At 39.4% G+C, this 22506-nt stretch overlaps 1 protein-coding gene across 6 annotated transcripts in view; it reads left to right on the top strand.

Annotated features, from left to right (window-relative positions):
- The window catches only part of kaznb (kazrin, periplakin interacting protein b), a 137706-nt gene extending 117743 nt beyond the window's left edge, over positions 1-19963 (top strand). For 2 of the 6 annotated variants that reach the window (XM_037774640.1, XM_037774649.1), the window contains 13 exons: positions 1782-1973; positions 4836-4972; positions 6220-6390; positions 8593-8773; positions 8947-9080; positions 10822-10945; positions 13405-13595; positions 13688-13806; positions 14869-15100; positions 15345-15446; positions 15849-16015; positions 16826-16922; positions 18460-19963. In XM_037774640.1, coding sequence (XP_037630568.1) covers positions 1782-1973; positions 4836-4972; positions 6220-6390; positions 8593-8773; positions 8947-9080; positions 10822-10945; positions 13405-13595; positions 13688-13806; positions 14869-15100; positions 15345-15446; positions 15849-16015; positions 16826-16922; positions 18460-18621 — 2009 coding nt within the window. In that variant the 3' untranslated portion in view covers positions 18622-19963. Of the gene's footprint in view, positions 1-1781; positions 1974-4835; positions 4973-6219; positions 6391-8592; positions 8774-8946; positions 9109-10821; positions 12504-13404; positions 13596-13687; positions 13807-14868; positions 15101-15344; positions 15447-15848; positions 16016-16825; positions 16923-18459 lie in introns of those variants that run through there. The other 4 variants (XR_005207529.1, XM_037774658.1, XM_037774668.1 and 1 more) reach the window with 4 other exon arrangements.
- The last annotated feature ends 2543 nt before the right edge of the window (positions 19964-22506 follow it).

The following is a 22506-nucleotide window of genomic DNA, read 5'->3' as shown; positions in this document are numbered from 1 at the left end:
TTGTCCACCGCTTTGGTCCAGACTCAAATAACTCAATAACTGTTGGATGGATTGTCATGAAATCTTTTGCAGACATTTGTAGTCCCCAGAGGATGGAGCCTCCTGATTTTGGTGATCTGTTAAATTTTCCTCTAGCTCCACCAGCAGGTTGACATTTGTGTAAAAATTCATTGTCTTGGTGACTTTGGTGATCCCCAGATATTTTATCTAGCACCATCATTAGGTCAAATTTCAAATTAATTTCTAATTAAATGTTTCTCATGTAATAACTTGGAGTATATAAGTGTTCTCTATTAAAGCCATAGACTGTATAGGCTATAAGAAGTGGACAGTGAGTATCGTCACCCATTGGTTTTTGGTCTAACATTTTGAAGCCTCGAGTTTGGCATTTTGGCCGTCGCTATGTCGTTTTTTTTGCAACCAGAAGTGACATGAGAGGGTGGACCTAAGTACAAGTATCCTGGAGAGGATCAGACTGTACGTCCAGGTCTGGGAAACTTGCAACAAGCAGCTTACTTAAGGGGATTTCCTTGACTGTGGCTAAGGTAGTACAAGACCATAGACTGTATATAAGAAGTGGACTTAGTCACCGTGACGTCACACATTGGTTTGTGGTCTGCCGTTTTGAAGCCTCGAGTTCGTCATTTTGGCCGTTACCATCTTGGTTTTTGGCCTTTGCTATGTTGTTTTTTTTGCAACCAGAAGTGAGACGAGAGGGTGGAGCTAAGAACAACGGAACGCTGAATGAGACGACTTTTTGCAACCAGATAAATTATTTAAATTATTGTTAATCAAAATAGTCGAAATATAAGATTTTCTACAGATCCACTACTTGATTAATTAACTAGTCTTTCCTGCATTATTCCACCTTGTATGGTATTGAGGTATTTTGGTTTTTGCTGCTGAATTACAAGTGAATCATCAGGATTTTACAGCATATAGTTGAATGTTTTTGCTGCTTGTGTGTCATTTGTCTCTGTTCTTATGAAAAGTGTCCACTCTTCTGTAACAAACCTGCAACATGAATCATTATGTCATATTATTCCTCTGTTGCTGGTATGGACTCCCCTCACTGGACTCAGGTTCAACCCATGGACGACCTCTTTTTATCCATTTCATCTTTTCTGTCCTGTTGCTCGGCAAACGTGTCCACCAGCTCCTGTCCATTAGTTTCTGCTCAGTTCGCTGTGTCCTCTCCATACTGTAGTTTCCTGCTCCTGCTTGTTTCCCCCGAGGGTTGGAAGGCGTTTCACAGCAGATGGAAAACATGCCACTGAGGTGCACGGCTCAGTCGTGTGTCGCTGGTATTTTTTTTTGTCCTATCAGACTGCTGTCTCTCACTTAGCTTCTACCCGCGCAGGTTTCAGTCCTGAATCTGTCACTCAGCAGCATTAATCTGAATTTCTTAAACCCCGACGGCCACAGCTGAGGGGGAGCTGTGAGTCTTGAGGGGGTTTGCTGTGTTGATTTGAGCTCATATTTTATGATTTGCTGCATAATCACATCCTCTCTCTTTAATTCCAGGAGTTTAATACAACTTCCTTCATTTCTTGCTGCTTGTACATTTAGCTCTTTCTCATGTTTTGGTCTTTCTTGTTTTTTTTGCTCCATTTTACTCCTTTTTTTGTTTTCTACTCTCAGTCTTGGTTCTTCTTAGTTTCTCCTCTACTCATCCATCTCTCTTCTGATTTCATATTCTCAATCCTACTTTCTCAGGTTCCTCATTCCTCTTCTGCATACTCTAAATTCCCAAACTCTCTCTCTCTCTCTCTCTCCCTCAGTGTTGTTGCGTGAGGAGGTGGCCCAGCTTCAAGAGGAGGTCCACCTGCTGAGGCAAATGAAGGACATGTTGAGTAAGGACCTGGAGGAGACCCAGGGAGGTTGCTCTGCCAATCTGCTCTCAGCCACCGAGCTCCGTGTACAGCTGGGTGACAAGGAGCAGGAGCTGGACCGTGCCAAGGAGGCCTTACAAGGTCAGGAGCCGACACAGGCGTCTTGCCGTAGCACCTAATCCACCAGAGTCCCTTCTTTCCAACAGCTACCTCAAATACAAATACAGCTGTCACAGCTTTTAGTTGGAAGTTTCACCCTTTCAAGTTCCAACAAGTCAGAACATGTTGCAATGAAACCCACTTTATCTTACCAAAGAAAATAATGTATCATCCAATATCAGTTAATTAGTTTTTACTAAACAAACATCAAGATAAGACTTCTTGTGTAACACATATGCAGCACAAACCAAGATGAAACATATTCTAACAATAATAATTAAACAAATCATCATCATGATCATCAAATCACATACTGTGTATGTCAAAGAAATTATTTTTAATAGTAAAATAAAAGAAAAAATGCTTCAATCCTAACGTTTATCCTGATAAAATACTTTTTTCCTCATCTCCCATGTTTTCTCCGAGTAACAGGTTAACTTAAATGTTTCATGTAGAATTATATACCTGTACATTCTCCTAGTTGATATCAAGGATGGCAAACAATTAGATGCATATATGTCCATTAGAGGTGTAATATGCAACATTTGTCAGCTGCTGTTGTAAACTGTAAAATCCTCCTTGACTCAATGAGCGAGCGAGGGAGAGAGCAGCGAGCTATAGAGTGAATGAAGAGAGGGAGCGGCGTTAGTGAGAAGAAAGCAGTGAATCAGAGAAATAAAACGTTATCTTCTGATTGTTTCGCGGCGGTTACGTTTTAAAGCACAAATAAACACGACCACAACACTGCATAACCAGAGCTAAAGGGGGCCTTGTGCTCATTGATATATAACGCTGATTGCAGACGACCAGAAACATCCCGAAAAAAAGTAAAACAAGAAGAAAAGAGAAAATCCAGGCAGTGGGCAGGGTATCTGTAGATACAGACACCACCACACACTTTTACTGGATCAGACATGATGATTGAGAAATATTATTTTTATATCAGTCTATACATTTTTTTTATTGAAATTCCTGCATATTATACCTTTAAAATCGGCTTCCTTCAAATGAGTTGGCCCAAAAGCTCATTGTTTTCAATTATGTTGTTCTAACTGGGCCAACACATGTTCTTTGATTTACACAAACAAACCACAAACAACAATGAATCATTTAATGAACAACAGAACATTTTTCTATTTTGCAAATCAAATACATGCCCAAGTTGATTTTCTGAATGTATGTTAACAGCCAACTCTGTCTTTGTGCATCATCCATCATTATCTTACTCAAGACGGTATTTTCAAATCGGTTACACTCCATTACAAACCTGCTTTTCTTCTTCCAGATGCACATAGCTTTAACTTTGAGTAGTAAAATACCAGTAATAATAATTTTATTCAATGGCGCCTTACATGGCACTCAAGGTCACCTTACGTCACATAAGATCAGTAATAAACTATACAATAAGCAACAAAGCAGCAGTTATAAAACATCAATGAAATCAACAATAAAACATACGATAAGCAACAGAGCATAACTCAGCAATGAGTTATTGGTATTGTAGTATAAAATAAGATGCAGTGGCTTTTGTAGGCTCATAAAGATCTCTGTGTCTAAGATAAATTAAATAACACATCATTCTCTGTAACACATTCATATTTCATCGTCCTAGTTGTGGTTCAGCCGTGTTCTTCACTCTCAGCAAACAAAAAGAAACGTTGTGCCAATACAGAGATGAGGAAATGTCTTTAAAATCAATTTTCAGGGTTCATCTGTTTTGTCTTGTATGTGCCAAAGGTATAAAACGTGTGTCCTCAAATGGCAACAGTGAACAACTTTTTCAGAAGAGAAACCTGATCTTTTATGTTTAGACAAGAGATGCCGTATATTTGCATGTGTTTCGACATTGTTTGGCCTCAGAAATGGGTGTCGCCCCTGATGAGCAGCCAAGTAGACTCCAGGTTCACCTCATTTTAATTAACATCCATCAATCATGTGATAGAAGCTTTACTCTGAAATATTAATGCGATATTGATGTAGACTGGAATGTGTTGCTGATTGTGTTGCTGATTGTGTTGTTTTCATTTCTTGTATGAAAACAAATTCAACCATAATGTAACCCAATAGTTTCCATCTTTGGGAAGGAAAGTAAAGAAAGTCAGTCCTATATTAAGGATAATTGCTAACTTGCAACAAAAATAGGAGGGAAAACCAAAAAGGCAATTGTGGATTTAGTTTAATTTAACACTGTTGCTTTGCAAAGATCTCTCCCCGCTCAGGTGATAAACTACAAGCTCATAAACTGCGTTGTGTAACGGCTGCGAAACAGGTTTGAAATGTTGAGTGAAATATACGAACGCTGACAGGAGGAATGCCTCCTGAGTGACACATGTGTGCAGTTATGAAAAGTACAGGTTCCAGTTTCTCTGTTGAGCACAAACTGTCAGGAGAACATTGTTATTATGAGCATTGTTATTATTTTTGCTTGCCAAGAGCCCCGCCAGTTGCATCACGGCTGTTGAGCAAGAGAATGAAGTTGAAAGAAATCAGATCCAATTGGTCTTCTCAGGGATGAGCCAACAGAGTCTCCACATGCCAGCCCAAATAGTTAAATGTATGAATGAATAAGTGCTACTGTGCCACTTATCTTTTAGGATGATTACATCACTTTCTCTAAAAAACACACATCAGCTGCAGCCTCTCGTTAACAGTAGGCACAGTGTCACCTAGTGGCTCCCTGCTGCAACTGCAAAGCTTTGTTTCTGATTTAGAGGCAGCCAAATCTCACTGACATTATATTTGTTTTGTTCAATTTGACAGTAAAAAATTGGCTGTTAAAATGTTGTTTGATTTACACATGTGTGCCCTGTTTGATGTATGAATGTGTTTGTCTGTGTGTTGCAGCTATGAGAGCTGACCGTAAGCGTCTAAAAGTGGAGAAGGCAGACTTGGTGAGTCAGATGCAGCAGCTGTACACAACACTGGAGAGCAGAGAAGAACAGCTGCGAGAATTCATACGCAACTACGACCAACACAGAAAGGTAACAGCGGCCATTTATCAGTAGTAGCTTATTGTAGAGATACTGTATATACACCTTATTGGTGTACATGTCGGGTGATTAGAAATGTCACTGTAGAAAAGCCCATAGACAGTGTCTCCATAAGAGTTTTGCATCTGACAAATTTATTTTTCAACTGTAAAATGTCACCCAGTGTGGTAACACTTTACTTAAGGTCCCTCTCCACAGTATAAGCAGGATATAAATTTTAATAAATGGATTATATAACAGGTTGAGTAATTTAAAAAAAGAAGAAGTCATAATTCTCTGATTCCAGCTTCTTAAATGTGAATATTTTCTGGTTTCTTTACTCCTTTATGACAGTAAAATTAATATGTTTGAGTTGTGGACAAAACAGGACATTTGAGGACGTCAAAATAAAAACATAGTCGACAAATTAATCAACAATTAATGTAATTGTTAGTTGCAGCCCTATTTGAAAGCAGATATAAGTGTTTATTAATGTATCTGTCAACAACTATAACTCCTCCTGTGGTCACCCATGAGGTGAGGCTGCTGTTTAAACAGATAATATGGTAAAACACAGTTTTATGCCTGTGTTTTATGCCTGTGTTTTACCAAAAAACATTTTATGCCATGTTTTTATGCCAATAATATGTCTTCATAGGAGAAGTTATAATTGTTGACAAATTCCTTTACCCTTTATTTAATGTTTATATACTGCTCATAAATACTAAACGAGGGATTTTTATGACTTAAAGTTGATTGAATTTTGAATTTCATGTTTTCAACAACACAAAACAACATCATAGAAAACCCAACAACACAAGACAGGGAAAAAATAACAATAAGTAAATAAAACAAAATAGGTATAGGATTGGCCAATACTAGTAAATAAAAGCAAATAGACAATAACGAAATAACTAATAAACTAAGATAAATCAAGATAACAGCATCAACATGACATGTGGAGTCATTTTTTCCAGCGTTATATTTCTTCACAATGATAAATGTTTATTTATGTGATGTGGAAAAAAGGACCGTCGACCGATATATCATTATCAGGTTTGTTACTGCCATTACTAAAATCATTCGTCTCATAGTGTCATCATGTTTCCACCCTTTTAAAAATGGTGAGTTTTGAAATAGGTGACAACACAGAGTGCAGCTCTGATGCGCTTCTTGACTCAAACGTTGCGCTCCATTGATCGTTCAAAGTGAGCATGGCGAGGATTAGCCACGTCTCTGTGTGTGTGTGTGTTCCTCAGGAGAGCGAGGATGCAGTGAAAGCCCTGGCAAAGGAGAAAGACATGTTGGAAAGGGAGAAGTGGGACCTGAGGAGGCAGACCAAAGAGGCCACAGAGCAGGCCAACATCCTGCGCACTCAGATGGACATGAAGGAGAACAGGGTCAAAGAACTGGAGGCTGAGCTCACCATGGTGAGTCACCCTGCGCACCAACACGGTCACAACTTTGTTGAATTAGTCACTCGAGCACAAACGTGTCACCTTAGCATCATTATCTGCTGTTTATGGCATAAATGCAAACAAGGTGTGGGTTTGCAATCCCGTCGCCGTATTCATATCAGTTCAAACACACGCAGTAAGCTGCTCTGCCGTGTATCCTCATCCCTTCCCTCTCTCAAAGCATTAATTCTTTCTCCAGGCTGAGGAACAAAATCATGCCTTTTTTTTTGCGTTGCTGTGTCGGTGCCTCGGAGGTACAGTTGTCAGTCTGTGTGTCATTAATCTCTCTCCTCCCTCGGCGAGTCACAACCACCCACAGATCCTCACATCAAGCTGCATCACAGATCAGATTTGTTGGTACATCAGTGCCAGAGCTGCATCGCCGTCGAGCAAACCAAGCCACAAAATAGCTTTCTACCTTCTCTTTCTTCTCTTCTCTGTTTAAAATCATGTTGTTCCCAACTGTTTACAAGAAGTGGATGCCCACTAAACGCCTTTTCAGAGGCTTCCACTAATAAAATCCTGTAGAAAACATCAAATGTGTGTAGTTTTGGCACATAAATGGACAGTTTTTAATGTGCTGTATTAGAATATTGCTAGTTGCCAAACTTCAAAGGGTAGCGCTGCTGTTATTCAGTATTTTTTGTTGTTGTCAACGATCCCATGAAAAGACTAAAAACCAATAATGCGCTTCTCCATTTCTCAACACTTTCCAAATTTCCTACCCTGCTGAGGCACTCAGCCTCAAGCCAGTTTGTTCCTGCTGAAGACGTAAATCTTTATAAACATTTGAAATGTATAGCTTATTTTTTTAAAGGTCTAAATAATTTCCTAAAACAGCTGGGCATTGTAGTTTTTAGCAAACATTGCTCAACCCTCAGTAGAAGATGTTGGGAACTATCTTCAGCAGCGGATTAATACACATTTGGTGCTGTAGTGAGTATTTACAGCAGCAGGATGGTGAATTGGGGGACTGACTCAAAATACACTACATTGCAAATAATAGAGGAACACGTCGCCCAGTGTCAACCACATGTTTTTTGAATAGTTTTTGGACAACAGTAAATTATAGCTATATATATATATATATATATATACAGTATATCTATAGCACAGAGGAATAAGATATATCAAGATTTGGCTGCATAAACAGGACTTACAAGGATCAATTCATTGTTAGTTTTGGTCTTTTAATGAGATTTTTTGACAAAAAGAAAACTGAAAACTGCTAGTTTATCCCATATCTATCAAGATCCCATATTTAGTTGTGTAGTGTAACTGTTGTTGTGGACATGTTTGTGTAGGTGCACACATATTCATGCATGCATACAGTGCTTATGTGAGTTTATGTAAGACTTGTTTATTTACATAGCACATATTAAGTGTTTTACATAGTGCATAGCAGACATGAAGATAAACAGAAGCATAAAATTCATTTTAAATCAATTACAAAGATAAACTAGAAAAGTGCACTCAGTAGAGGGCAGATTTCCACCAGGTGTGTCTACAACAGCCACTGCTGTAATGTTTGATTGAACTAATACAAACCACAATTGCCCCCCATCTAGACCACAAGTAGCAGCATGCATTTTTCACTGGCCCGTCTCACACAACAGATTCGCTCTCATTTCTATCTATGCAGCTGTTTGCACTGGCTTAGCCAAATACAACTAACTAACAGCTAACTAGCTGTCCTCCTGCCAACATGAGAAGACGCGCTCCTGTGTAGTCAGCGCTCGGTTCAGTTTGTCATTTGCTAAGCGATAGTTATACATACATACATACATGCAATTGTCTAACCTAGGCAAATCAAGAGAAGAACAACTCCCAAACTGAAGCAGTTGTTGATCACTACCGGCCGGTTAAGAGTGGTGCGGAGTCAGCAATGACAATGACGGTGTAAAACAGTCAATAGAACAGGTTTTCAAAAAGTGTGAATCACCGCAACCATGAGATCATATAGTCATTAATGAGCACAACAAATATTAGGCTGATGGGTCCAGAAGTATCTGAGATTAGCCGTGGACAGACAGACACAGAAATGCACATGCATGCATACTCACACGGTCGTACATAATCTCCTGGCGGAGATGCAAACTGTATGTGTATCGATGTGAGTGTGTTTGTTTTACTTCCAACTTTGTGCTCAGTTTCTGTTTCTCGTGTGTTTCCCAGGCAAAGCAGTCTCTAGCCACCTTGACAAAAGACGTACCGAAACGCCACTCGTTGGCCATGCCTACAGAGCCCGTGATGAACGGCAGTCAGGAGTGGGTGATGCAGGCCGACCTGCCGCTCACTGCCGCCATTCGTCAGAGCCAACAGACCCTCTACCATGGACACACCACGGACAGACAGGGTAAGCTCTCTGATCTGCTCTGCCTCTCGGTGTCCGTGCTGCTTAATGTTGCTTTTTACGGACTAAACATACTAACTGAGGGTTTTCTTCCTGGAGGTTTCTCATACTAACTGGGTATTTTTCAACATGTGTGAACATCTGGTGTGTACGTATGGGTGTATGTGCACATCCAGCTGTGGTCAGGATCAGCCCCTGCCACTCTCGCCAGCCCTCCGTCATCTCCGACGCCTCGGCAGCCGATGGAGACCGCTCGTCCACGCCAAGCGACATCAACTCACCTCGTCACCGGACCCACTCCCTCTGCAATGTAAGAGCTGCCTGGCCCACTCGACCAAGTAATCACACCTCCACACTTTTCTATAAGTACCTCCCTCCTCTTTGTCCTCTCCTGTTTGTGTCTGTCTCTCTGTTCTGTCGGCCTGCCTGCTTGGTGGTGGTGGTGGTGGTGATATTAGTTTGCAGTTAAGTCACTTCAGAAGCAATAATTTGACATTTTGGGAAATAAGCTTATTCACTGTCTTGCTAAGAAGGAAGCTGCAGCAAGTTAGCTTAGCACAAAGACTGGAAACAGGGGGAAACTGCTCTGTCAAAAGGTAACAAAACCTCTGAAGCCCACTAACTAACATGTTGTATCTTATTTGTTTAATGAGTACACAAAGTACAAAAGTGTAAAAGCAAGTTTTGGTGTCCTGGAGTCTAGCTACCACCGTGAGGTTGCCAGGCAACCAGCCGAGACTACAAGAAGTTACTCTGCCAGACCAAGAAGTAGTCTGGCATATAACCCCCATGAAACCACATGTTGTTTCTTTTACACTGTTTTTTATACATATTAAATAAACAATATATAACGAGTAAATCATTGAGCTTAAGATCAGGGGCGAGGCCAGGCGGGTGGCGAGGGGTGGCACTGGCCCCCCTTGGTGCTCCCCTACCCAACTCAGAAGGTTAGTATCATGGACATAGACTATAAGAAGTGGACGTAGTCACCGTGACGTCACCCATTGGCTTGTGGACTATGGTTTTTAAGCCCCGAGTTTGGCGTTTTGGCCAGACGTGAGATTAGAGGGTAGAGCTAAATACAACCAAACACTGAATAAGACATTTTTTGGTTACCAAAATGTTAACTTTCATGAACTGAAAACATACTGTGAAAGGGTTAAAGTTGTAAGATGAAAACATGGACAACATTGTGGTAGTGACCTGTCAATCACAAGGTAGCCACGCCCTAAAGCATCCCCTGCTTTATGGTCTATCTGACTCTAAGTGGGACCATCATTTACTAAATGAACATCATGCTGTATTGAAGAAGACTTGAAACTAGTGATTGAGACCATAAACTCATGTTTACAATGTTTACTGAGGTAATAAATCAAGTTTCTTATAGACTTCTATACAATCAGACTTCTTTTTGCAACCAGAGAAGTCGCCTCCTGCTCGCTATTAGAAAGAATTTAAGTTAAAGGCACTTCTGCATTGGCTTTACTTCTCAGAACTGGAGTCGCCCACTGATCATGGATGGATTACTATGCGGGCCTACCAGGTATAGGACCCATCGGACCAGAACCTCTGTAAGAAGTGACTGTTAACGTTTCTCGTTGGAAAGTCAATGAAATGCATAGCAGCACAGTATTTATTAATATTATTTCACATTATAATAGTTGTTTATTTGGCATTCAGTTGTTACACTTATCAAACAATGTAATTAATGTATTAATGCCAGGCTTTAAATTTGAGTCTTAAAACATTTTTGCTCATTTTACAAATGTGTCCCCCTTGTTTAAAACTGTGCCCCAGTCTTGGCCCCCTCATTCATTCAAAAATGTCTAAACCCAACGTGCTTTGAGGTGCTGGTAGCGGGATTTTGTCACTTAGGACAGATCCAGGCTACCTGATTCCCCTGATCCCAGTCTTTATACTGCACAGACATGAGAATATCAATTTATCTCACTCTCAGTAAGAAAGTGAATAAGCATATTTCCCGAAATGTCTTTTAACTCAACTGCATGAGAGGACAAACCCAAGCTTCCTGTCTCCTCTGCCCCGTTCAGTCTATGGAGGATCTGGAGGACCAGAAGCGTAAGAAGAAGAAGGAGAAGATGACTCTGGGATCCCTGTCGAGGGTGTTCGCTCGAGGCAAGCAGCGCAAGTCACTGGACCCCGGCCTGTTTGATGGTACAGCCACCCCTGATTATTACATAGAGGAGGATGCCGACTGGTGATGCTGAGTGTGTGAGCCTGCGTGTGTGAGTGAGTGAGTGTGTGTTAAATTTGTGTGGATATCCACCTGGCTTTAACTGTGTGTAAAGAGTGTTGTGTGTGGGTTTGTCTGGATGGGGGTCGGGGGGGGTAAATTTTAAAAGAAAAGCCTAAAAGAGACTGCTATCCCCATAAATGTACAGTATATCACCCTTAAATTGTATGTTTGTAAATTAGATATATATTTATAGATGTACATGTATGCATATGTATATATGTTTACATGCATATAAATATATACATGGGGTTATTATTACAGTATGTGTAGACATGTTTATGCTGTATTATTATCTTCCAAATGTCTTAATGTTTTATGTTTTTTTTATAACTGGAGACTTGAAGGACTGCTGTTCATATGTAAATAGGAGTTATTGTGAATCTAGTGTTTTTACTGTAAATGTCATTTGGCTTTTGTTACTTTACAGTTGCTTTTATCATGCTTTGCAACATTGATTTCTAAGTTTCTTCTTATTCCCAATCTTACTTGGCCCCACTTCTTATTATGAGAGAGGAGATGTTACCTGATTGGCATAAAAAGGGAGTTTAATTGGCCAAATTCAGTTGTTTCAAAATGCTTGTTGGACTGGAAAATAGTGCTTTGTTTGGGAGGTATTGCTGGTACAGGATTTCCATCTTTTTATAAATGCTGGCTCACAGTATTTAAACATATCACAATGTGGGCAGCAGGGAGGTTTTTTCTTGAAGGCTTCCTCATCCATTCTATGCTAAACATCATATTATCAGTTAACGACTGGCCAACGAGGGTTTGAGAGTCAATCTTCCTTAAAAAAAAATGTTAATTGCACGGACCTGAATACACAAACAAAAGATTAACAGTGACGCACAGTCCGTCACACCTCTCGTCTGCTGTCGAAACCATGTGCAAGTGCCAAAGGTTAAACACTCATCGCCAGGAAATCTGCGTATCATTCTGTCACTGTTAGCACTAGCCTCGTAACATTGTTTATGTCTGACTCATTCCTTACTGAGGGCTGTCTAACGTGCCAATATTAGACGAAGGAATGTGCATTAAACACCTGCATGATCCCTCTGTGTTGCTTTGATTAGATGTCCATTCATCGCCAATCAAATTAATAATCTCCACAATCCTGTGTTGCTCCTGTGTTACCTTTCCCCCTTTTACCGAGTTATCTTTCCTTGCATTATGAATGCACGGTCCCTTTTATTTTATTTTGCTGTTTTTGTTCTGCTTTGTGTAGAATCCCTCCTCATTTCTTGCAAAATGTGGCTCTAATAATTCTGTTAAAATGCTTTGTAATTTAGGAGATGTTGCATAAAAGATTAAATCTATTGAAGTATTTTATTTAAAAAGACAAAGAAGAGGGAAACTTCAAATATTTATCTGCTGCAGCTGTTGCAGCAAGATGTTGAGGAGGTTTTAGCATTTTCAAAAATGAATTATAATTGAAATGAAAACTTATTTTAAAAATAAAACTAGTAACTGAATACATCCTATGTGGCAGTTTTCTGTTCCATGAGTAATCTTGTTCTTGTGTCCCAGTCTAACGTGTCTCTCCCTCTCCTCCTGCCATTTCTAATGGCAACTCTCTCCTGCCAGTGAGTAACTCCTCATCTGTGATTACCAGCTGTCTGTTTCTGCACTCTGGGGATTATTCATATCACTCAGGTCCATTGGAAAAAATCAAGTTTGTGTGTTTTTTTTGTGTGGAAACTCTTTAAGAAAAAGAGATGGTGGACTTTGCATGCAGCGTTTTTTGTCAGCATGTGGAGACGAATCAGGTAAACATGCGGAGTTCATGCTGGATTTGTTGGTTCAGTATGAATCAGTGTTTTCCTGCATGATGTTTTATGAATAATCCCTGTGTCTCTAATACATTATCCTAATGGTCTGAAGTCCCGTCATAATCATCAGATAGTTACTGAAGTGTTTTAACAACCTTACTAAACTCTGTACTGTAGTTTTAGAACTCACCGAACTACTACACTCTCGTGGGGGAAATAAATGGGTTGCATTTCTTCTGAATTTCAGGTTTAGATGGTAACCATGTAAAACAAACCTGGTGAGCTATTTCCATCTACAGTACAGTTCATTCAAAGACACAGGAAGTGTAGCTCCAATGAATCATTTTGGCTCCTTCTAGTGGTCATGTGGTGCAATTTCAAATGGCAACATTTCAGTAGTTGACATACAAAAGAGATTCAGATATTTTAGTGGAGCATCAATTGCGTTTTTCTGGATCATTACACACTGTGGAGGTGTATCTTTAATGCAAATACGCTCTGATTTTGATGTTAACCTTTCTCCAGATGAGTCACTTTTGTTGATTTCCATATCCCCTCTGACCCTGAACCCCTCCCGTATGCCACACCATAACTTCTCCTGACCAATCCAGACTCTGACAGCCTCACACAGCAGAGCCTGTCTGACGGAGAGGAGCAGCTGGACCGCCTCCAGCAGGCCGAGCTCACTCGAAACACATGCATGTCGCTGTGGAGGGCAGGTGCGGTCCAGGCCTGGCTGGAGGTTGTCATGGGGATGCCCATGTACATCCGAGCCTGCTCTGAAAACGTCAAAAGTGGCAAGGTACACCTTTGATAGACAAGTTTGCTTTGTGCTTGAGAGTGACGTATGATCCTGTTCTTGTTTGATAAAGAGCTGGATTTTCTGTTCTTTAGGTGCTGCTGGGCCTGACAGATGAGGATTTGGAGCTGGGTCTGGGTATCAGTAACCCCATTCATCGCAGGAAACTGAGACTGGCCATTGAGGATTACAGGAGAGCTGAAGGGGAACAAGGGTGAGCAGCAGCGAACTCGCCACTGAAGAAATTGTTAGTTGTTTGCTAAATTTACTTATTAGCAGCGGACGTGTAGACAAAGTACATTTACTCTACTGTAGTACAAATTTGACATATACTTGTACTTGAGTATTTCCCTTTCATGCTACTTTATACTTTATACTCCACCACATTCTAGAGGGTACTTTTTGTTCCACTACATTTATTTAAGAGCTTTATTTACGGGTTACTTTGCAGATTAAGATTTAAATAGAATTAAACTACCCAACAGTATATAAACGAGTTAGAATCATCTCCACTTGGACCAGCTGCAACAATAAATTCATCAGTAATAATAATCCAACAATATAATATAATAGTAGTATAACAGTCATAGTTGCAAGTTGCATACATTATAATATGCACTTCTTTTTGACACTGTAAGAACATTATGTTGTCAATACTTAAACACTTCTAAGTAATGTTTTTTATTCAGGACTTAAACTTGTAATGGGTTATTTTCACAATGTGGTATTACTACTTTTACTTAAAGGAACAGTGTGTAACATTTTGGTTGATCTATTAGCAGAAATGGAATATAATATTCATAACTATGTTCTCATTAGTTTATAATCACCTGAAACTAAGAATTAATGTGTTTTAGTTAGATTAGAATGAGCCATTCATTTCCTCCATGTTTCTACAGTAGCCCAGAACGGACAAACTAACCACTGGCTCTAGAGAGAGCCTTTCACGTTTTTACGTTACCTGAAGGCCACCGTAGTTCTCCGACACGCTTGTCAAACTGCGGTAACGTGAGCCGCTGAGTGCAAAACCATGGTACCGCCAGCCACCGCCTGACTTCCGTTGCTCCTAAAGTAGTGTTATTATGAGCGATGGGAACTGCATTACCATGTTTTTGCGCTCGGTGGCTCACGTTACCACAGTCTTGGAAAAGGAGGAATGAGCGGAGGGGTACTCAGTTGGTTGCAATTTGCTGCCAAATCCTACACGCTGTACCTTTAAGTAAGGGATCTGAAGCCTTCTCCCACTGCTGATCGGCGATGTCTAATCATCTTTTAGACTATCGAAGGCATCCGAGATGGACCATCACTGGGTTGCAACATCGTGGCTGAGTGACGTGGGGTTGCCTCAATACTCGCAGACCTTCCAGACTCATCTAGTGGACGGGCGAGTGCTGAACTCTCTGAGCCGCAGAGACCTGGAGAGATTCCTCAACATCGGCGACCAGTTCCACCAGACCAGTCTGCTCCTGGCAATCCAGCTCTTGCAGATACACAGTTTTGATAAAGAGGTCAGATTACAGATAAAAAAGATACTGATAGTTGTTCCTCACTCACTGCATCAAGTTTTACTCGACTACACTCACAAAACTTCTTGTGATTTCCATTATTACCCAGCATTGCTTGAGGCACGCAGGAGCCGTGGGTGGTGCATTATCCCAGCAGGCCTTCATCCTTCCCCGACCTCTCTGTGTTTTCATCGCCTCCCCGCCACATAAGTGCTTGCCCAGTTAGCTGTGTGTTGTGTTTTCGCAGGCCCTGCAGGCACAGCGGGCCAAATGTGAGCACCAAGACCGGGAACCCATTGTTTGGACATGTCACAGAGTAATGAAGTGGATCAGAGACATAGACCTCAAGGTGGGTGGGAGGTCAGTGATGGTATTCCCCTTTGCTCGGGAGAGTTCTAGGGCAGATTGCAACTAGATACCACCTAGTAGTTTCTAGGAATCCTGCAAAAATAATGATAGCTTTGTTGTTGTGGTGCCTCGCTGAAAGAATATATAAGAAAAGCTCTCAAGAAAATACCATACAAGTCTTATTTTGGATCCACAAACAACTTCTTATTTTGAAATGTTTATTTTTGGTCAACATGTAGCTCTAGAAACTAAAACACTATTTCTGCCCTCCAGTTATTTGTTTTAATTCTTTTAAAGGCTTGGCCATGACTGTGGTTTGCCTTTAATTGCTTTTAAATATGACTTTTGTACCACATTGACTTTTGGCAAGACTGTATATAAAGTCTGAAATCTGCATCCTCAGGAGTTTGCTGACAATCTTCAGGGTAAAGGGATTCATGGAGCTGTGATGGCTCTGGACCCGTCCTTTGACACAGACGCCATGGCCAAAGCCCTAGGGATCCCCAGCAACAAACACATGCTGCATCGGCACCTGTACGAAGAGATGAAGTCACTCGCCTTCCCTCACAGGTGGATTAAAAAAAAAAAAGTTAAATCTTGTTGCATGCTTTCCTATTCCATCTTACTCATAAAGCAACATGTGATTTTGTTCTATGTTATATAAAAAGAATACCCTTTCCAGTTATTTTTTGTGTTTAAAATATGACCCTGGCTGTTAGGGCTGTTGTTTAGGACCCAGAAGCAGACACAGACACAGCTGGGTGTTGGTTGAAAGTCAGGTGGATTTATTGTAATAAAAAGGCGATGAGGGGCGCTGGAGAAGGAAGGGTCAGGCAGGCTGCAGAGCAGGGTGGAATGGCTGGAGGAATGAGCTGAGGCGGCGTGTGAGGATGGCTTGATGGGAGGCTGGCACAGGAATCCAAGAGCACAGGAGAACACAATGTTAACACGGGAAGAACAAGCAAAAAACACAAGAATAACTCTCGTATCTAATGGTACAGAGCGGCCGAGAGTATACCACATAGTAGGCAGAACAATCTGGCGAGGACTGGCAGGAAAACTGGTGTTCTTGAACTATGGGTTGATTAGGTTGATTGTAGACAGGAGAAGAGTGAGACCAGTTGCCTTATGAGGAAGCTGCTCCCACGCCCACGGCACACACACACACACACACGCACACCCACACACCCACACACACACACACACACACACACTAACTGACAGGGAAGGTGGTGACATAGGGGAAAACAGAACACAGGAAAACCACTGGCCAGAGCCGTGACCCTGTCCTTGTAAATCCTGTGAAAATAATTGTGATTATCTAAGGATTAAACTGGATGCACATAAATGAATATGTCTTGTGATGCCTCGTATTCACAGCAGTGCAGAGCAGAGCAGTGAAGTTATGGGTTCCTCTTCGCCTTTGGCCGTTAACCGCTTTGCTGAGGAGAGGGTGTCGATGAGAAGATCAGCCAAGGTATCATTTCACACTCAAATCATATTATTGGAACATATATTTAGATTTAGCTGCACACAATGTATTTACACAGGATTTTATCCAGCATCACCAGACTTACACCAGTTCATTTGTAAAACGTTTTTGTTTACATATATTTATGCATATATCTTTCTGGTGGTTTCCTCGTGGTCTAGAGGTCTAAGACATGTACCGTGTTCATGCAACGTCCCTGGTTTTAGGTACACTGTTAAGAATTTCCCAGTAAAATAACAGTAAAGAACTGGCAGCAGGGTTGCCTTTATGTTACTGTAAAATTAACATTATTATACTGTCGCTGAAATTTACAGCTTTGTACTGTTAATGAAAAATACAGTTTTGTTTAATTTCACAGTATTTTACAGTTAATTTACTGTTTAAAGATACATTATATAGCTGTTTTTCACCTTTCTTTTACATTATCTTACTGATTTGTTTTAATGCACTATTTAGGTTGTATTTTTTACATACATTTTAATAAACATTATTTGTTGCCTAGATGAATAGACTTATCAGGTTACAGACATAGGAATAGTCACACTAAATACAATTAAAGGCACTTGTTAGGAAAAAGGCTATAATAGACTTGTTGACACTTTTCCCTAAATGTCTGTCTCTAGCTTCAAAAGTGTCAAACGGGACGTCGACTAATAGAGAAAGTTTAATTTGGTGGAAGGTTTAGAAAGGTGACATTGTTCAGAAATCTGTTTATTGGTTGTTTTTGCAGCATGATATTACAATTTGGATATAAAAATAAGTTGTCTTGTGAAAAAGGTATACATTGTACATCAGTCCTATTCAATTGGCAGCCCATGGGCCGAATCCAGTTCTCATTTATAAATATGAAAAAAGTATTTTAAAAAATAATAATTTCTTCCAATAAGAGAGTTTATTCCCATTCGTCAACATTACCACTCACGCTGTTACAGACTTTTAAAAGCAATATCACTGTGTTTTTATTTACACAACTGGCTAACATTCAAAGTTTCTGGGCGTTTACATTATTTGATTATTAGAAGATCATCATTTTAGTAGTAGGCTAATTAGCCCACTTCCCAAAGCCCAACTTCTTTTGTAAAACGTTTTAACCCAGGCTGTTTAAGCAGAGGGAGTTTAGGAGAATAAATAGAAAATATGTTGAATGCAAAATTGTGTTTATTAAAACAATAATCTACTAAGATTAAAAAGGTGTATTATTTTCACATTTAAATTCTTATCTTTCAGATCAGATCAAGTGTCTGGGCCCCTTGGCACTTCACTATTTTTCAAATCTGGCCCTTCTAAAAAAGTCATTGAATCGGCCTGTTGTATATTGAATGGTGTCACTCAAAAATATTTTTAATTTATGTAGAGGAAAATGCAACTGAAGTTGTATTTGTTCATCTACAGTAGTGAGTAGTCCTGCAATTGGTAGTTTTTATTGGACGGTGTCACTTCAATATCAACCAAAGTCATTTAAAAAAAAAAAAAGATCTTATTTTGAGAAAGAAACTCCACATTTCTTTTTTCTCTTCTACAGAGTCCGCTGAGGTTGCGTGCAAACAACCACTCTGTGGAGCGAAGTCTGGGCTTCCACGGCAGCTGTGGCTCTCTGCCCAGAGAGGCCCGAGTTCAGGCCGTTCCTCGGGCCAGAGGCAGTCCGATGCACACCTACAAGAGTGTTGAAATCACTAACGTGTGAACCAGCCTCAGCCATCCAGATCGCTCACGTTGTAGCTATTGTTTACATTGTTATTGTATTATAGTTCTTTACTACTGAGAGTGACCTACACTCAGCATCGCTGGACTTTTAGGAGGAAGTTGTCTTAAATGGGTGTACCACTTGATTCAATAATTCAAATGTGTCATTATTTGTGGCCGATATAAGAATAACACATCCTCTGAACAGAAACAAAGTTCACTTTTGACCTGATGGGGTTGCTGTAAATAAAATAGAAGAGGAAGATGATTTTATGGACAAAGTCAATTTTGTTTTTTTCCAACTAAATGTCCAAATGAGTTTTATATTATGAGTTTATAGAAGGCTGAAGAATAATCTACAAAACGAACTGAACACGGTGTTGTTCTCCTTTGATGCCTTATTTGAAATAGATCCCACAGCACTGTCGTTTACCACTTTTATTCTCTTTCAACTGCTTCTAACATGTCAGAAAATTAATAATTATGCTTGAGATGTAGGAAAAAAGTCATTATAACATATCACTGTTAATCTTCTGAGGAGACCTGAACTGTGTCAGGTCAGCAGCTCTACATACACAGTATGAGTGAGATGACAATTATTAATATTACTGTAATAGACCGTAGTTTAAAACAACATTAAAAGATATGACTTTTGGACATATGGGGGAGCTAGAAATAGCAAAAAGTACAACTTTTATGATTCTAGCACACAAGACAATCTCACTTTTGAAAACTGGTAAAAAAATCTTCTCATTGGTGTTACATAATATATTAATTTAAGTAAAGAACTGAAGTTTTGGTTTTTCATTTGAATGTTAATGTTGAGAGAAGTTCTTTAACAAAACTCATTGAATGTTGGGTTTGATGTGTAAAAATTCAAGCAAATTATCTCCACATGTTTATACTGTAAAAGCACTGAAGAAAAGGCAATTCTGTTACTTGTATTTTGAACTCAATGGAGAGAATGTAATAGTATATTTTGTACAGTTTAATCATGTTTTATAACACGCAGCTGTGTAAAGTTTGTTCCTGAGCATGAAAACACACGTATGAAATGTCACAGGGCCACACTGTGTGCAGCCGAACGCCTGAGGTAAACCCAAATAGCAGAAAACAGGTTTGTCTACCGCTATCTGGGCGTCTCCTTCAGCCACCAACAGTTAAGTTATTAAAGCGGGAAGATTAGACCAGTTCAAACCTGTATGGAAACACAAGGGAAGGACTGTTTGCTTTTAACACCAGTGTTAATATGACCTTTACTGTCTCTCTTCACACTGCAGCTGTTCTCTGAGCTTTTCATGTACGCCAACATTAAAGATGAAATTATTGTCAACTCATATACAGCACAGACCTGTTATTGTTATTTTTAACAATGCGTTAAAATCTCTGTTAAAATATTAACCAAGGAAGTTATTATCCTATGAAAATTTTGGAAACAAACATGTATTTGTAGTGCAGAGTGGTATGCAAATTTATGATGGTTCAAAAATATGTCAAGTGTCACATTAGCTAGTTGATTAGTTTGTTATAATAAGTTTTTGAATTGAATAATGCATCAAAATTCCTGTTTGCATTTTGTCCCCCTTGATTTTTCTGACCCACATTCACACCTTAAAGCTACCCAGCACAACCATATTAAGGATAACTTTAAACAAGATTAGAATTAAAATAGAAAAGGGAAGATAAGGGAAGATTTGCAATAAACTATTGCTATGTTGTATTACTCGAGATAATCAGGCCATAATTAAATGTTAAACAATCACAGTCTAATCCGCTGAGCAGGTGTGGGTTAAGGGCCTTGTATGTCTCCTCAGGACTGGTAATGTGTGCTGCTCTGGTCATTGAAACAGTAACCTTTAGGTCACCACTGCTCCTGCCTATGGTGATGCTGTTACCTGATATCAGAAACAAGATTAAGGGCCAACATTTTATCATGTCAAAGAATCCATCCTTCCATTATTTGTAACCGCTTATCCTGTTCAGGGTCGCGGGGGTCTAGAGCCGATCCCGGCTGACAATGGGCGAAGGCCGGGTACACCCTGGACAGGTCACCAGACTATCACAGGGCTGACACATAGAGACAGACAACCATTCACACTCACATTCACACCTACGGGACATTTAGAGTGAACAATTAACCTGCATGTCATTTGGCCGGAGAACCCGGAGAAAACCCAGGCTAACACGGGGAGAACATGAAAACTCCACACAGAAGGGCCCCAAACCGGATTTGATCCCTAAGCTCTCTTGCTGTGAGGCGACAGTATGTCAAAATGATGATCAAAGTTAATTATTGGAATGGAAACAGCAGTTGACAAAATCAATATCACCACAAAGTCCACCAGAGCAGAGTCTGTTCTGGAGCTTGACAACTGGGCAACTTCAGAAAAAGAAGAAGAAGAAGAAGAAAACATACTGTTATTGATCCCCGAGGGGAAATACACATGCATTAATGGAGAGATGTCAGAGCGAGGGGGCTGCCCATGGACAGGTGCCCTGCGCAGTTGGGGGTTTGGTGCCTTGCTCACGGACACCGCGGCAGTGCCCAGGAGGCAAACTAGCAGCTCTCCAGCGACCAGTCCACACTCCGTACTTGGTCCATTCGGGGACTTGAACCAGCGATCCTCCAGTTCCCAAGCTATGTCCCTAATTTCAAGATTTTTTAACAATAATTATTAGAGCTGAAGTGATTAATAGTTTAAGTTATTATTTCAAGGAAAAATGCTAAATATGACCTGGTTCCAGTTTCACAATCGTGATGATTTTCTGCATTTCTTTGTTTTATATGATAGAATATCTTTTTAAAAAGTTTCTTTTATTTGGGCTGTTGGTCAAACAAAACAAGCAATTTGAGGAGTTCCCCCTGGGCTGTGGAATATTTTTGATATTTCATTAACCAAACTGATTAATCGAGAAAATAATCGGCAGATTTTTTTTTCTTTTAGAGAGATTCTGAATAAATTCATTTAATTTCAAAATGTATTTCTAACATGTAAAATACAAAAAAAAAATAATTAAAAAGAAAGAAAAAGAATGACAATCATACCAACAAGTGGACAGTCAGAAACAAGTACTATTTACATAAAATGAAAAGCATAAGAAAAATAAATTGTCAAACACTTGATGCCTTGATTTACATATTCGAAAAGGAGTGAGAAGAAGTATAAACGTATTTAATCCCACCCACTTCTTCAGAAGTCAATTATTAATTATAAACCAGCTTCCTTATTGAGCCGTACATACTGTATACTCTAATTAAATTTTCCTAAATTTGTCCAACTATAATTATTATTTATAATATTCTAACTACAATTATTACCTTTAATCTGTGTCATACAGAAATATAAATTAATTACTGATATAATTATCCTTATCAAAAGTATATGAGTATGAATACCAATTAATCATATTGACCATGTGTTTTCTTTTCTTATATGCGCAAATTATTATCTATAATATACAATTTATAATATACAATATGCACATGATATACACCCTGCAATATATACATACACACATACACACACATACATATATATATATATATATATATATATATACACACATATATACACATACATACACCGCACATTGCACTACATGCGCACACTGCATACCACATATACATATATATAGACATATATACAGATATACAATACACAACATCCGACCATGCATACATTATTCTTATACCCAAAATCAGATATCCACAAATTTGCATTATTCTTTACAGAAAAAATAGGAAGATAGACTAAATTAAGATACAAATAAAAACTAAATAAATAAATAAAATACATAAATATATAAACACATATATACATAAATGAATAAATAAATAAATAAATAAAATTAAGTTAAATTGATTTAGGACTCGTCCCCTTCATGG

The sequence above is a fragment of the Sebastes umbrosus genome, chromosome 1 (genome assembly GCF_015220745.1).
Source record: "Sebastes umbrosus isolate fSebUmb1 chromosome 1, fSebUmb1.pri, whole genome shotgun sequence".
Classification (NCBI taxonomy): Eukaryota; Metazoa; Chordata; class Actinopteri; order Perciformes; family Sebastidae; genus Sebastes; species Sebastes umbrosus.
This window is presented reverse-complemented; position numbering and strand designations above follow the sequence as displayed.